General features: G+C 40.3%; 1 protein-coding gene across 1 annotated transcript in view; it reads right to left on the bottom strand.

The window, feature by feature from the left end:
- Positions 1-1,043: 1,043 nt before the first annotated feature.
- TNPO1 (transportin 1) overlaps positions 1,044-16,908 on the bottom strand; it is a 72,665-nt gene continuing 56,800 nt past the window's right edge. Inside the window, exons 19-24 of the mRNA XM_040421468.1 lie at positions 16,750-16,845; positions 10,514-10,589; positions 9,566-9,665; positions 8,412-8,486; positions 7,716-7,859; positions 1,044-6,068 (exon numbers count right to left, since the gene is read on the bottom strand). Of these exons, the coding sequence (XP_040277402.1) occupies positions 7,752-7,859; positions 8,412-8,486; positions 9,566-9,665; positions 10,514-10,589; positions 16,750-16,845 (455 nt within the window). The 3' untranslated portion in view covers positions 1,044-6,068; positions 7,716-7,751. The remainder of the gene's footprint in view (positions 6,069-7,715; positions 7,860-8,411; positions 8,487-9,565; positions 9,666-10,513; positions 10,590-16,749; positions 16,846-16,908) is intronic.

Below are 16,908 nucleotides of genomic sequence, written 5' to 3' on the forward strand. Positions count from 1 at the left end.
CAGAAAAGTGACAAGCAGTCTTGACACTTATTACATATAGGCGGTTTTAGAACAGCTAGTCAAAGAACAAGCAGTTAGTTAAACTTGCTCCATGTATGAGCCTTTTTCACAAGACATTTGGAAATGATGAACAATAAAATACTTTCTGAAATGGCAATGATAAAGCAGCTTAAAAGGCTATGAACACCTTCAAGGGCAATTTTTTTTAATGATTGCGAGGGCTAATAATCATATTTTTAATTGTTCTTTATTTAACTTTAAGTAGTTTTGTCATAATGGGTCAAGTTTTAGCCTGGCTGTGAGCGTCTCATTTTCACTTTGTGCCTAATCTGTTGACTATGTATAGTCCTTATTTCTGAGCTCCTAAAAATTTAAGCCATATTCTTATCAGTTTGATAAGAATTAAGCTATAATTAGCGTTTATGAGCTGTCAGGAGATCAGAGATGAACCTTCACAATAGTCTTCAGCCAAGTCTTCAATCTGCCATTAGGGAATCTCAATGCTGTACAGAGCAAGGGGCTGAAAGAATTTATGACAGGTTTCCATAGCCTTTAAAGAACATTATGAATGATGTGGAGAACGCAATACAAGTGAACACATGCTTATCATGCGGTCTCTTCCACATACAGCTATTCATTTTAAAAGCCTTCTTTAGGAAGAGGCCTCTAGGTGAAAAAATGGAGTTTCAGGAATATATGGGATTTGTTAAGTCAAACGCAGGGGAAAAGTCAGTGGAGAGGGCATGAGGTTTCTTGGGATTGACACATTATTTCTCACATGAAATGTAGTCTAACAAAACTTACCGTCCCTTCCTACAGCTCTATGTGTAGCAGTGTGCACTACAGTTTGAGCAACATATTTCGGAAAGGGGTTATTCATCAAGAAACAAAACTAAAGCCAGACACACTCTAGCATCAATGCACTGACTATATACAAGTCAGATGCCATCAGCCATCTTAAAAACCTATCAAATTGACAAATGTGTTGGCTATGGCAGCTCTGTTCTATATCAAGTGCTTTACCCATGGAACAAATCAAAAACTTTGTGTGTGTCGGGGGGAAAAAAAAAGCCAACCCTGTAATGGACTCTATAGTGGAGAGGTGCTGAAAGTCATCTGAAACCCCTTTAAGTAAAAGTTCTTCTCCGCCCATACTATCGTCAAAGTGAACAAGTTTTCACTAGAGTGACCATATCATTTGTGTGGATAAAGAAGAATCTGCTTTCTGTTACCAACTTAGGTTGACGAGCAGTTTTTTGATCATGGTTAAAGTCCTTCTAAATAGGGAAGCTCAAACAGGAAAGAAGGTAGATATAAAAACAGTAAACACAGACCTCCTGAGGTTCCTACAACATAAAAATATTCAAGTAGAGAATCTACATCACATAGCAGCGGCTATTTCTGTAGTTTAGCACTCTAACAGCACTTTATTCAGTGTGAGAGACAGACATTGTAAGCCGTGCTTTTTAGCATGCCAAGAGGCAGAAACACTGGAATGTAACAAGACAAAAGACCCACAATTCTAAAAACATTCCATTGACATTCAAAAACTCTCAAGACTAGACCACAATAGTAAGACGTTTTATGTATCCCATGATGCAAGAATCAAGGAACTATTGATGATAAACTAAAAAAGGCAACCCTGTCTCCTGTGACCATTAAAGTGTCAAAAAATGGCTTCTTGTGAGACAATTTTTTTTTAAACACCAAAAATATCGATAACATGACCCGTTTTCCCCTTAGAAAATGAATTGTTGCATTTGAATGGTTTTATTTTTCTCTGATATCTTTAAGTCAATGTAATAGTCAAAGGGAACATCTGATTGCTGGCCTGCAAAAAAATTTTGTATGAAAGAAATGTACTTTTTTTTTTTTTTAAATGTTCCAGACCGTAGAGTTATATATAGAGTAGTATTTTAAATAAGAGTATCTTCAATGCATACAAAACTAAGCAAACCTATTGCCTCCCTTGGATGCTACTCAAGTGAAGTGGTGAAGTTGGTTTCATAAAAAGTTAAGATTCACTTTGTGTTAAGAAAATTAGGTTCAGTCATTTCTGACTGCCATCTAAACTGCAGGCCAAGACTTAAAGGTAGAAAGTAAATGTATTTAAAAAAATAAATAAAAAATAATTAAAGGGAGTCCGTCACCAAGAAATTCACCATTAAAAGCTAGGTACAATACCTTGTAGGGCTAGCTCGGCTAAATGATACCATTCACTCAGCGATCTATTGCTTCATTCTGGAGAATAAGTACTTTTAACCCATCTGCAAGTGGGCAGTTAAGTGCACAAAAGGGAGGACCCAAGCTATGCTCATCTCCCTGACTGACAGCAACAGGTTACAGCACAGTCACTTTGCCTGGCTCATTTGCATACGGATTAACCCCTTAAGGATTAGGACAATTTTCATTTTTGCCTTTTCATTTTTTTTCCTAAGAGCCATAACATCTTTACTTTTCCATTAACAGACATTTGAGGGCTTATTTCTTGCAAGACTAATTGTAACCGACTAATGTACCACATGTATTAAAAAATGAGGAAAAGGATTTCAGTGTGGGGTGAAAAATAAATAACCCAAAATACCATGGTGAAATTGCGCTTTTTGTTTAATGACACTGTGCACTAAAAACGACAACCTTATCCTGCAGATCAATATGATTACAGTGGAACCAAATGTCTTATTACTGACACCCATAACTTTTTATATTTCAATCTACATAGAAGTGTGAGGATTTTTTATTTTATTTTTTACAGGGCAGGCCGTTTATACCATTTTTGGATACATATATTTTGATCACTTGTTTTTTTGGGGATTGGGGGTCAAGGTGGCTAAAAAAGAAGAAGAAAAAAAGTTCATTTTAACTTTGTTACAGTGTTCACCTTTCATGATATTTTTATATTTTAGTAGTACAGGAATTTTTTGGATGTGGTGATACCAATTATGTTACTTTCACTTATAGTCCTCTTAGTGCGCTCTATGGGATCTTTACAAGCAATCTTGCAGCAGGGCTTAATGGACATTTTCCTATGGCAGACCTGGGGGCCTTCACAAGGCACCAGGCCGCTATTGGAACCCCGTGATTTCCCCAGTGAGAGTGTCTTATCCAAGAACAGAGGAAGTCTGCTCAGATGCCACTGTTGCCATTAATTGTAGCCTTTGAGAAGTTAAAATGACTAATTTAAAGTAGCACTCCCACAAATTTGTACATTAGAAAGGTAAATGATGTAAACTGTAGGGAAGTTAATTTTCTTACCAGTGACTGCATTAGCAAGTTATAACCTCCCTTCTGCTCCTGAGCTGTGTCAGGTGACCACCACTCTGATCTCCAACCGACACAGGACAGGAAGTCAGTTACTTCTCTATTAATTTCTATGAGACAGACATTGAGGCTCCTATAGGAATACATAGATAAACTGGCTTATTGGAAAGTCAGGGTGTTGGTCCCATGAAAAAAACTGAGGATGATAAGGGAGGGGATAACTCAAATACAGTCTCTGGTGAGAAGATTACCTTCACTACAGTTATCATGTACCTTTCTAACAGGTTAGAGAATACATTTTTTTTGTCATTTGCATTACACAGCTGGCACCTACTGTGTCTGGAGTGGGCTCAGCCAATGAGCCTGCCCCATACTTTCTTTACACACAAATGACATAGTTACATCATTTTGCATTAGGTTAAATGTACTTTTTGTCCAGAAAAATAATTAATCTATGGTATCATTACATTCAGCTGAGCTCACCATACAAGGCATTGTGCCTGGATTAACAACAAAATTCATGATGACAGGTTCCCTTTAAATGCAAAATTAATTACATTTGTGACACTTTTCCATTAATTTCCCTTAGTTTTCATATCAAAAGGGAAATAAAACAAATTCAAGACGGGGCTGTCCATACTTATGCAACAGCATTACTTCCTTGGATTGTTCGTCTATGTTGCCTTTAATATTTAAGGTCCTCTTGTCTCCTGCTACCTTGTAAAGGTTTAGTGCAACAGTTCACACCTCAACTACTCAAATAAAATAAAACCATGCAAATCAGGGAATTATTTTTGCTTTACAAAGTTCATTACAAATGTCTCATTCGCAAAACGAACTGAACAAATATAGAAAAATGGTTATGGCTTAACATTGCTTGCAAGCTTTAGAATCTGCTCTAAGAAAATGGAGAGTGTCGGTTGAACTCTGACCTGCAGAGTTAACATTGTCTCGAAGGAGATTTCTTTATCATCATGGGATACCAGTGAGGCAATCTGAATTAATAAAGACTTGCACTTTTACATGGACACCTTCATTAGGAGTGCCAGTTAAATTTTTCACATTCACAGTACGTAAGAAAATACACATGGAAAGAAAAATAAAAGGTTAAATTAATAAGGGTTTATTCACAGGAATACAAAGTGAAGAAAAGCAACAAAAAAACAGAACAAAATGAAATGGGGGAGAAAATAAAGGAACCAAAACCCATCTTTCATTCTGATGCTATTTAATTCGCACCCCAATGTATCTGCTTAGGGTACAAAGGGCCACCAGCATGCACCAATAGAGAGCAGATACCCTGCTTTTATGAAATTAATTGTATATGATCATGCTTTTAAAAAAAAAAAAAAAGGGGGGGGTAATACATTAAAGTGAAAATCACTAGTGAATTTTAGCAATTACCTTGATGTCTACAGTTTTCCAAATGCGCCACCTAACACATATGCATCCTTTTAGACTGATCTTACTCCACAGAACTTGTAGTAATCACTAGTACTTATCCATGCAAGTAGCACACCACACTAACAGCACAGAGGCAACAAGGTTTTCCACAAGTAGATAAGTTTCCACAATGTGATACTTTTTTTTGTTTGTTTCTCAAATTGACAGATGCTGGAGATATTTATATTTTTTTTTTTTACACCACTTTCCATCAGACAGGCTTGCAATACAGTGTGGCAGGCCCTATTGATAGGTTAAGGTCTAACCGTACTCTGCAGCACTTAAAATGTATCCTTAAATTATATCTAAGAAACCTAAAAACAGACAATCAATGCATATTTCGCCTGTAAACTGAAAAAAAATAATATTTTTTAAAAAAATATCCTGGCGCATATGGGTATGTGTTGGCCTATCTTAATGTGTGATACAAGCATGCTACTTAACTCACTAAAATTATTATTTTTGTTTTTTAACCACTACAAAGAATCCTGCAGACCCCTAAACAAGGAAAATCCTCATGACACTGCACAAAGGTGCAAAGCACTTCACGATCTCAAAAATTAGAACTAAATGCCTTGGTTTAAACATTTTAATTTTTCTGCCAAAACCCCAGAAATTAACATTCAGCAAAGGAGTGACTCTTAAAAAAATATATGCTTATATTAAAGATTTATAGTAAACTAAAACTAAGGAGTTATTTTTTTTTACCTAGTTACTCCCCCTCCTGAAAGAAAAAATAAATAATCATAAAAAAAAATACTAAATTTGGCATTTTGGTGGATGTCAATTTATGCAAATCTTAACTAATGTCACAGGCATCTGAAGTGCAATTGCAATTACCTGCACTTAACACACATAGCAAGCTGTGTTTAACTTCGCCAACTTCATCTAGGTATGTCTTCATTAACATGCAAACACAGAACTCCCAATTAGTGGGATAGTTAGGCGACCCTTTGCTTTAAAATATATGCGATTTACTGCTAGAACCCCATTCTGAAGATTTCCTCTGAAGTGTGCAAAAATTATTTTCCTCTATCTCCACCCCCTCTAGAGTCCAATTGTAAGGTACTCCTTTAAAGTACCCTTCCCCATATACCAGAATGTGCTGTTTGGCGATTAGAATTTGCTTCTTCACATCCAGTGCAGAATTGTTAAGGAGACATGTTTCCACCCACATAGGCTTCCAGACGTTTACACGTTTCCCGACATCGACTTAATACAGTGACGGCAACACCTCCCTCCCGCCCCTCCCAGTAGGCTTTGGGATTGTACTGTGTTCCCTACTGGTTTGCCCTTCCCCCCTACAATAGGGTAGCTTTTCCCTGGGTGCAGAGGCTCCCCCGCTGTCTCCCAGACTGAAGGACCTATAGGAAACAAAGAAACACTGGGTTAACATTATAGTTTAAGAATTATTTCTTAGTAATACACAGAAGCAACTCGAGAAGTGACAGCATGAGTACAGTGCAGCATAAATACAATGCTTTTAGGCCTCTTCAACCATTTGGATACCGAAAGGTCTTTTCATTTTTCTTCCCTATCTACCTGGAGCCATAACTTTATTTTTCCATTCACATACCCATATAAGGGCTTGTTTTGTGCGGGACAAGTTGTACTTTCTAATGCCTCCATTTAATATGGCATACAATGTAGTGGGAAGCAGGGGGAAAAATTCCAAATGGGGTGGAATTGAAAAAACAAAACACAAAATTCTCTGGGTCAGTACGGTTACAACGATACCACATATGTATAGGTTTTATATATTTTAATACTGTAAAAACAAATTAAAACTTTGGGAACATTTTTATTTATTTTTTACATCATATTCTGACCCTCAATTATTATTATTTTTTTAAATATACAGTTATGTCTACTCCGCTGCAGGACAATTTGTAGTTTTTATCGATACCATTTTGGAAAGCGTGTGACTTTTTGATGACATCTTATACAAATTGTTTGAGTAAGAGAGACAAAGAAAAAAAATAGCGTATCAGCCATTTTGACCCTTTTTTCCGTTACGTTCCGTATTGAATTTTTTTAAAATATTTTAATAGTATGGGCTTTTTCAGACAGTGATGCCTATGATGTTTATATTATTTTTCTTATTTACGCATTATTTTCCTAAGGCAGGGGGTGATTAAATTTTTTTTTATATTTGACATTTTTTTTTTTTTTTGTAGTCAGTGTAGGAAGCAATTTTTTTTATTATTATTATTATTTTTTTATATTCAATATTACCACACTACATACAGGAGCATGGTAATAGGTGAACTGCTGGCCAACATAAGAATTGCAGCGCTAACACGCTGGGTCTCTTCAGAGAGACCCAGTGTTTTAAAGTGAATTGCTGGCATCCTCGTGCGGCCAATGGTAATAACCTGGAAGTGTGCACTTCACTGTTTAGATGCAGTGATAACACTTGATGACGGCATCTAAAGGCTTTAACGACTGCGATCGGCATCATTGCCGGTTGCAGTCATTAGCTGTGGGGTTTGAAACAGCAGAGAACAGACGACCATGGTGCCCGCAGCACACGCGAGCAGGCGCCATGTTTACACATAGCACCATACATGTACAGTGCTGGTAGCGAAAGGGTTAACAGTGCATCACTGATGCGTACTGTGTTTTTCACTGTTCACCCTCTGAATTTAATGTCTTTATTCACATATCAGTGATTTTTCACAGGCCGTGGGTCAGTGGAAAAACCATGACATGCACTATTTGGGTCCATGATGCAGCCCAAACACGCCCATTAAGGTTTACGGGTTGTGTAAAAGGACTGACAATAAAGATGGTGGTTTTCACAGACCAATGATAGGAGATTCTTTGGAAATCCCTTTTCAGCCCAGCAGTGTCCGTGGAATACAGATGACACAGGACAAAAACGGATCTTTCAGGGATAAACTACTGACCATCTTATCACAGACAGCACCGTGTAAAAGAGGCCTTAGCAGGAATAAATCTGTCAACCAAATGCAATTTACTGGATTATGCATATTTTCTCGGTTACTTACCCCTAATGTTGAGACTGCAGCTACAGCACATCTAGGTTAAACTCCATAGTAAGCTGCAAGACGTTCTTTAAGGGGAGGCGGAAACTGGTCTGAGAAGCGTCTCCAATTTTCTTCTCCTACTTGGTTTTTAAATCCATGAAGAATCTACAAAGATACACAATTAAGTTAATGAACACATCTTGATTCCTTCCAGGGAATAACGGGCAAATACATTTGCAGTTGCAGCCAAGTGTCAACTGTGTAATAACTCCATGATTCCAGAACATACTTATTGGTGACCTAACCTTCGGGAAGGTCATCAATATCAGATTGGGGTAGTCTAACGCCTAGGAGCGGTTTTCTGCGCAGCACTGTCCACCCTCTAATGGCCATGCCTGGTAACTGCAGGGCTGCTCCTATTCAAGTGAAAACTACTGTGGGGTTAGCAGGAGTGGGGAGATCCAGAAGGGACTCCAAGTCTCCCTTCACCGGTAATCTATGAGTTAGGCGACAACTTTGATGGTGCCAAATAATCCACAAAGAGAAAAACGAAAAGCCTTAAACCTAGAACAGTCCCTATAACCTTTCTAGTTAGTATCTTGTCAGGTTTCTAACAATGTTCTGAAACTTTCTTTCAATAGTCTGAGCAGTCCAGTGCGCACCACCCCCAGATATAAGAACCGGAGTGCAAGGTCCAAATAATAGTAGAAACTCTACCTTACAGAACATGTCCCGGAGGTCTTCCTTTGGATTAATCCAAGATGCAACAGCATCGCAGAAAAAAATAAAATCCTGAAAGTGAAGACAAGTATTCATTGAAAACATACTTCAGTCTAATAAGTCAGGAAAACACTACAGAAAGCAATCCATAGTGGATACTTCAAAATGAAATACGAATAGGGTCCTCACTATTCCTGGCTAGCAGATCTCATTGACCTGACTTGCCGAGATAATACCTTTAAAAGGTGTTTTTCAAGAGTACTGGATAGGTCATCAATATCGAATTAGTTGGACACCCCGCACCCCTGCTGATAAGCTCTTTGAAGAGGCCGTGGTCTTCCTAGACCAGTGATATTACGTTCATCGATCACATGGCCTAGGTGCAGCAAGTCCCATTCAATTGATTGGACGTGCGTTACAAAACCAAGCACAGCCACCATATCAGTGATGGCTAACCTCTGGCACTCCAGCTGTGGTAAAACTACTTGCTTAGCTGTTCTCAGAACTCCATAGAAATGAATGAAGCATGCTGGGAGTTGTAGTTTCACCACAGCTGGAGTGCCAGAGGTTAGCAATCACTGATTAGAATGCTGAGAGATGGCCACAGCGCTCACCGGAGAGCCGCGGCCTCTTCAAACAGCTGATCGACAGGGGTGCTAGGCCTGAGTATAGGTCATCAATATTGTACTCTTGTAAAACCCCTTTAACCCAAACAGCCAGTCCCTCTCCTGAGACCACCGGCATACAGCAGATTTTGCTAGGGGACAATGTGTCTTACTATTCATTTCCTCTGCAGTGTCCTTTATGGGGAAAGCAATACACGGCAAGTATTCAGATGGAAGGTAGTAATAAATTGATTGCTCTAGCCCACCAGCCCCAAACATGTGCACATCCCATAACACACCACCTACTATAGGAATTAAAGTAGGCAGATAAGGTCTTAGCAAGCCATCTTTATTATCAAAGTCATGTCTCAAGGCCTGTTTAAGAGGCTGAACATTGACTTCTAAAATAGCTACACCTTATATCTGGTAAAATTAGAGGCAGGGCTTGCTAAGAGATCATTTGCCATAAGGAGATACAGTATCCTCCTAATATAGGGATTAGCACTATTTTAAATTTGTCGACTATAATTAACTTTTTTTTGTTACCTGAACTACACCTCCAGGATTAACAGTGATCATCGTACAAATACCACGGAAAGCGGAGTCCTTCTCCTCGTTGTCTCTGATATTCCGCAATGAAGTACACCTACAAATAACAGCAAACCTTACTTATTCCACGGAAATCCAAGAGGCCACAAAAGAAACTGGGTAGTACAGAGTGAACATCAAAAAACGTTCCGTTTAGTGCCACACTATAGGTACATGGCACGTTCTCGAGCTGAGTTAAGTAGCTACACTGCAAACGCTAACTGGAGAAACTGAAGGATCTAACTTTCAAAAATCTACAGTAAATTGTATACTAAATTGTGGAAGAGCAAAAGAACTGAAAAAAAGCTTTCCGAAAGCTATCACTTAAACAATGTGATACATTTAGTTATTGGCTGAGAGATTACGTATTCATTGGTGCCAGTGGTACCAATCTAGTGTAGGATGTATGTGCATGCAGAGTGTCTGAAAACCTTAATTGATACCCTTTGCATATACCCATTGCCCACACAGTGGAGGCGGCCGTTTGCAGGTAAGAGGCTACTTTTTTTTGTGGATAACTAGGAATTCATGGCATTATTGAGGCACACCTATATGTCTCAGTGTAGTCACCATATTTGACCAACATGGCCGCCTCCTTCCCGCAGTGGCGATGGGTAAACTTTTTAAAACAAGCTTTGAACACAGCAAGCATGTGACAATCTTATCCCATGCTCCCATGCATCAATTAGTCGTTAGCCACAACAGAAATGATAGACTTGTATATGACAATGCTTGGAAGAAATAAAAAAAAGTGACAAAATATAGGACAAGATTAGTCACATGTCTGACGATGACTAAGGATTGTGCAATAACTGACGAGAAAATAACAAAATAAGGTCTAAAAATGTGAACTGTAAAGAAAACATGAAGAGAAATGAATTTAAAAAAAGATTGAAGAATACACACCAGGGTCTTATAAACTGCTGTAGCATGGGGGCCACCTCTTGAGGACAAACGTAACCAAGACGACCAATTGTTATTGCTAAGGCAACGCAATCACGGTTATACACCACCAAACGCCAACCAAGACATGAGCAAATGAGGGGGGAAGGAGAAAAAATAAAGAAAAAAAACAACAAATAACTCAGAAACAGAAAACAGAATCTGTGTATGATAATAAACATAAGATATCACTAGTGTCGTTCATGAGCACTGCCTCCGCAAAGGTAGTGACATATGGCATAACTGTCAGAAGGGTTTTAGGACGGAGGAGGAGTGGAGGGGTGGAGAGAGGAGGGCTGGGAGAAAAAGGAAAGAAAAACGAGAGAACACCTAAAACGCAAAGCCTTCATTGCTAAAGGCAAAAATGCCATTGGTGGTGAAATATTTGTAACCAGACAGCAGTTAGCAATTTTGGTGGGATTCGCAACCAGAAACTTAAAGGGCTTCTCAGAATTACTAAAAACAGAGAAGCTCTAAGAACAAAATTAAAAACAAAAAACAAAACCCCATTTGGGGTACAGGCACAAAATCAGGCTTCCCGATACAGTTTTGAAAGGCAAGACCAGGAGTGGAAAAAAAAAAAAAAAAGATAGCTAGTTATTGGTAAAGTAGATTTAGGATAAATAGTACCTGTACTATACTTTCTCTCCTTTTGGCCCCTTTCACGTGGGCGTTGCGGGAAAATGTGCGGGTGCGTTGCGGGAACACCCGCGATTTTTCCGCGCGAGTTCAAAACATTGTAATGCGTTTTGCACGCGCGTGTGAAAAATCGCGCATGTTTGGTACCCAAACCCGAACTTCTTCACAGAAGTTCGGGCTTGGGATCGGTGTTCTGTAGATTGTATTATTTTCCCTTATAACATGGTTATAAAGGGAAAATAATAGCATTCTGAATACAGAATGCATAGTAAAATAGAGCTGGAGGGGTTAAAAAAAAATAATGTTTAACTCACCTTAGTCCACTTGATAGCGCAGCTGGCATCTGCTTCTGTATTTCTTTAGGACCTGGGTAAAGGACCTTTGATGGCGTCACTCCGGTCATCACATGGTACGTCACATGATCTTTTACCATGGTGAATCACCATGGTAAAAGATCATGTGATGACCGGAGTGACGTCATCAAAGGTCCTGTAACTGTATTTAATGCTCACCATAGGTCCTTCAACAAAGGAGACACAAGGAGATGCCAGCTACGCGAGTAAATTTTTTTTAAATTTTTTTTAACCCCTTCAGCGCTATTTTACTTTGCATTCTGTATTCAGAATGCTATTATTTTCCCTTATAACCATGTTATAAGGGAAAATAATAATGATCGGGTCTCCATCCCGATCGTCTCCTAGCAACCGTGCGTGAAAAATCGCACCGCATCCGCACTTTCTTGCGGATGCTTGCGGTTTTCACGCAACCCTATTCACTTCTATGGGGCCTGCGTTGCGTGAAAAACGCTATATAGAGCATGCTGCGATTTTCACGCAATGCATAAGTGATGCGTAAAAATCACTGCTCGTGTGCACAGCCCCATAGAAATGAATGGGTCGGTATTCAGTGCGGGTGCAATGCGTTCACTTCACGCATCCGCGCGGAATACTCGCCCGTGTGAAAGGGGCCTTTATGATTCACTACTGATTTTGGCTTCCAATACTGCATGAAGAAACCTGAAAGTGTGGCTGTACCCTTAAGATAGCCCCCGTGTATAACGGACCTCTGAAGGAGCACAGACTAGTATAATCTAAGTTTTACTGAATCTTTTCCCACAAAACTAGATCTCAATCTGCTCAGCTCCTCCTGCTCTATAACATGGTTCCTGCAGATTGAACTACATATTCGTACTGACAAGTTCTCTTCAAGGCATGATGTACCACGCAAACATTTACATTCGGCAATGTAGAATCCAACAACCATCAAGGGGCACTTAGGGCTCAGACACTACCAAACGTTTCACCACAATATGGTACCCATAAAAGTCTGAGGCTCTACTGTACCTCCAAATCCTAAGCCTGCTGCAGATGGGCTCATTTACCCAAGAATATTACATTGTGCCAAAAATTGGGACTAATCTGATCATCAAAGAATACATTGCAATAATGGGTATACCTCAGCACAGAGGGCCTCAGTCTACTGAATGACCAGCTTCTGCTGACCTGCACACGTCACAGGTCAGGCTGGTTCACTACAATGATTCTGGTGACAGAAGCCCTTTAAGATGTAAAGCCCACCCCTGTTAAGGAAAATCATACTCTGCAGGAGTCATCAACTACTGTCCTGTCAGAACATGTATCATTAGCAAATTCTGCTTCGTTCTAAGGTGCAGGCTTTCCCCATAGGCTCCTCTATACATAAACTCTCACTGGGATTAATAACCACCACGAAGGGCCTCCATATCTATACTGTATAGTGGAACCCAACAGAGCCTGGACTATATCTAGTAGTCCTTATGAGTGTCCGTCTGCATGGACAATGAAGCAGAAACTGATATAGATACATCTATCAGAAATGGCAAAGCTCTTCACAATACTTCTTCCAATATTTCATTTTAAAGGGTTTCTGTCGCCTGAAAAATGGTTATTAATCTGGCTGACATTAGTGATGTGCTAATGTCAGCTGAACATAACTATATTAGTGCCATCTCACTGCCTGAAGCCTTTATTGAGAAAAAGCTAACTTTTATGATATGGTAATTAACCTCTAGGATCGGGGGGTATGGGGGGAGTTGCACCTGCTCCTAGAGGCTCTGTTTGCCCACCTCTTTTAACTCCCTTCTTGATTGACAGGACAGCACTGCTCTCCTCCCGCCGGCCATGTCTACTAAGAAAATCTCACGCCTGCGCCCTCCCGTTCAGTATTCGACACAGGCGCAGCAAGGGAAGGGCATTCTCCGGCAGCCGGCTTCCTCACTGTGACGTATTCAGCACAGAAGCATGTTAGGAAACCAGCAGCTGCCGAGCATCCTTCCCTCACTGCGCCGAATACTGAACGGGACAGCGCAGGCGCAAGATTTTCTTAGTAGACATGGCCAGCGGGAGGAGAGCAGCGCTGCCCTGGCAATCAAGAGAAGGGCGTGAAAAGAGGCGGGCAAACGGAGCCCCCCGGATCCTAGATGCTAATTAGCATATTATAAAAGTTTGTTTTTCTCAATAAAGGCTTCAGGCAGTGAGATGGCACTAATATAGTTATGTTCAGCTGACATTAGCACATCACTAATGTCAGCCAGCTTAAAAGGGTTTTCTCATCTCCGATAATGGGGGCATATCGCTAGGATATGCCACCATTGTCTTATAGGTGCGGGTCCCACCGCTGGGACCCGCACCTATATCTAGAACGGAGCCCCGAAGGTGGAGAGCGCACTGCGCATGCGCGCTCTATTCATTTCTATGGGGCCGCCGAAAATAGCCAAGCACTGGCTCGGCTATTGCCGTCTGCCCCAAAGAAATGAATGGGAGCAGGGGCCGCGCATGTGCGGCATGCTCCCATTCACTTCTATGGGAGAGGCGGGGATTAGTGCTTCGTGGTGGACGGACCCCGGGAAATCTGGGGTCCTCCAGCCACAGCGCTCCCCACTCCGTTCGATATACGTGTGGGAGCCGCACCTATCAGACAATGGGGGCATATCCTAGCGATATGCCCCCATTGTCTAAGATGGGAATACCCCTTTAATACCCATATTTTAGGTGACAGAAACCCTTTAACTCCACTTTTATGTGCTGCACAGAATAATACCATCTATTACCTGAGAGCAGCCATTCCAGACTGCAGAGAGGTCACTGGATTTAATAACTGTACAAAGAACAGAAAACCTGTATTTCCTGGTTTTTGTTTTGTTTTTGTTAAATAGGAGTTTAACATTTGAAGTTTCTGAACACACACTCACAGTAAAAACGCAAAGGTTTCTGTGGGCAAAATCTTGTATAGGAGCATACATGGTCAAGAGAGGTAAGTCCACACCGCTCTGCAGTATGCATTATCATGTACAGTAGGTGCACTGACAAATGCTCCAATAATACAGAAAGCAATACATGACATTGTCCACAGGATCACAAGCAGGAGATTCCTCACCACCTCTATCACCTGCTGCACTAAACAGGACATTTCTGCACATCTGAACATTTGTCGGCTTGAATCGTAAAAGGAAAATAGACCTGCCCATTTATGCTGGAGAGTCATGAAGACCTTCTTACAGCTGAAATGTGACAGCACACAGTAATGAGAGGCTAAACCGGCTCTTTGGGTTTTAGATGTGTTCTCTCATACAGAGACAGATGGTTAATGCTAGAGACAAGATAAATGGGGGGAGGAAGATGTTGGAAGAATTGTATAAAAAATTCTGTAAGCAAACTAAACAGATACTAAAAGTCAGCAGATTTGTATAGAAGCAGAATAAAACAAAACCTACGTTCAGGTGACAAACTATGCAACATTCCCATTGAACAGGCATTTGTGAACAGTCTAATGACAGCATGCATTTAAAGCAAAGGATTGACTTCCCGTTTAAAAGCTCAGTGTGGGACATTTTTCTAAAGCACACAAAATATAAGTAATTCAGAACGGTGGCCGATGCACACTGAACTGAACATAGTATTTGTGGTGGCAGTCACTAGATACTGTGAGAGGGCACTGTATAGCAGCATGAGAATGACCACCTCTACTCTTTCCTAAAACTGCCCAAATGTTACATCATTGACCAGAATGGACAGATTCAGAGAGGTTTTCATTTACCATCCATGATGGCAGCTTGGTTGTTCATCTCCCTGGCAGGCCATGTGTATGACAGCGGCTTATCTGCCCGTCTGTTTAAAAAAAAAAATAATGCATTCGCAGCCCACAGGCTCTTGTAAATGGCCATCTTAATGTTCTTGTTGGCAGATGGGCCAATGAGCTAAGGCATGCCCTGCTACCCAGGCACTTACAGGACAGAAAAGGATTAACATTGCTGGTTTGGTCACTAAAGGTTTTGCCCAAGGATGAGCAGCACTGGAGGTGTAGGTGACCCACCCAATTATGGCCAGTTAAATGGGTTGGAACATGGATGGCGCATTGGTAGGATATGCCATCGATGTCAGATAGGTGCAGGTTCCACCTCCAGATTGGGGGCTCCCCAAAGTGAAGGAGGGCACACTGCGCAGGCAAGGCATGCTCTCCCTTCATAGCTATGGGAGTTCCAAAAATAGTCATAGTGTTGGATAGAAAATGCATTCAGCAATCGCAGCAACTGCTCCATTTGCTTCCATGGGACTGGTGGAAATAGCTGAGCCAATGCTCGGCTATTTTCAGACCTCCCTTAGCGGCTGGTCTCTTTTCACTTTAGAGGCCCTATTATGGAGATAAGGGTCTGGGACCCAAGGGTGGGACCTACACCTGTCTGACATTGGTGGCACATCCCAGAGATATGCCATCAGTGTCCGAGATGGGCCAACCCTTTTAACAGAGAAGGCTTTTCAGACATGAACAGATGATTCAGTTAAAGACTAGTTGTCCTGGATGCCACTTCTGTACAGGAGTTGCCTTGTATTGTAACTCTGCACCACTGAAACTTACCAGACTCTATCCCATGGACAAGACCAAACTCTTCTTACATTTAAGCATCTCACGTTTATCTGATTACATTTCAAACAATATGAAATCTAGTAATTTCAAACTGCCAAGAGAAAGCAGGACAAATCCTATACTTTCATTAAAAAAAAAAAAATCTACTGTGAACATTTTATCCCACAGTGAACTTTTAGCCAAAAAGTACATCACATTCAACATATACAAAAGAAAATACAAAAACTAAACGAAAACTAAAGTACATTAATAAATGAACTCTCTAGAATTGTATCTTGGTGTTAACCTTTGCTTCATATAGAAACTAATATCAGTATATACTAACAGTGAATCATACCCACTGACATAAGCGGGTGCAAGATCTTTGCTGCTCTAGTAGGCATTGCTATATGCTTGTACATAGAGAATTTTTGGACAGGAGCTCTTATAACATGCCATATATATAGGCCTGTCCCAATATAGTTTGCTGGTGGAATGTGGAAGGCAATCATCTTTTATTGAAGAGAAAAAATGTATTAACATTAGAGTTATAGTTATGAAGTAAAAGATGCTGAAATATTAGAAAGGAAGAGTGAGGGCTGCACAGTGTCAAAACACAAAGAAAGCCAATTGGAAATCAAACCCCAAGACTGTGCCGGCAAACAGCTGGAAAGTGGTACCTGTATTTTCTAAGAGTGTCTTTGGTGTGTTCGGCCTGTTAATTATTTCTACAAGTTGGTGCAACACCAGGGGAATATACGGTTGCATTTCAGCTCCTAAACAAAAAAAGTAAAAAATCAAACATGACATTCAATGAACACATTTTTCTTTACACTATG

Source organism: Bufo bufo, chromosome 2 (assembly GCF_905171765.1).
Source record: "Bufo bufo chromosome 2, aBufBuf1.1, whole genome shotgun sequence".
NCBI classification, from domain to species: domain Eukaryota; kingdom Metazoa; phylum Chordata; class Amphibia; order Anura; family Bufonidae; genus Bufo; species Bufo bufo.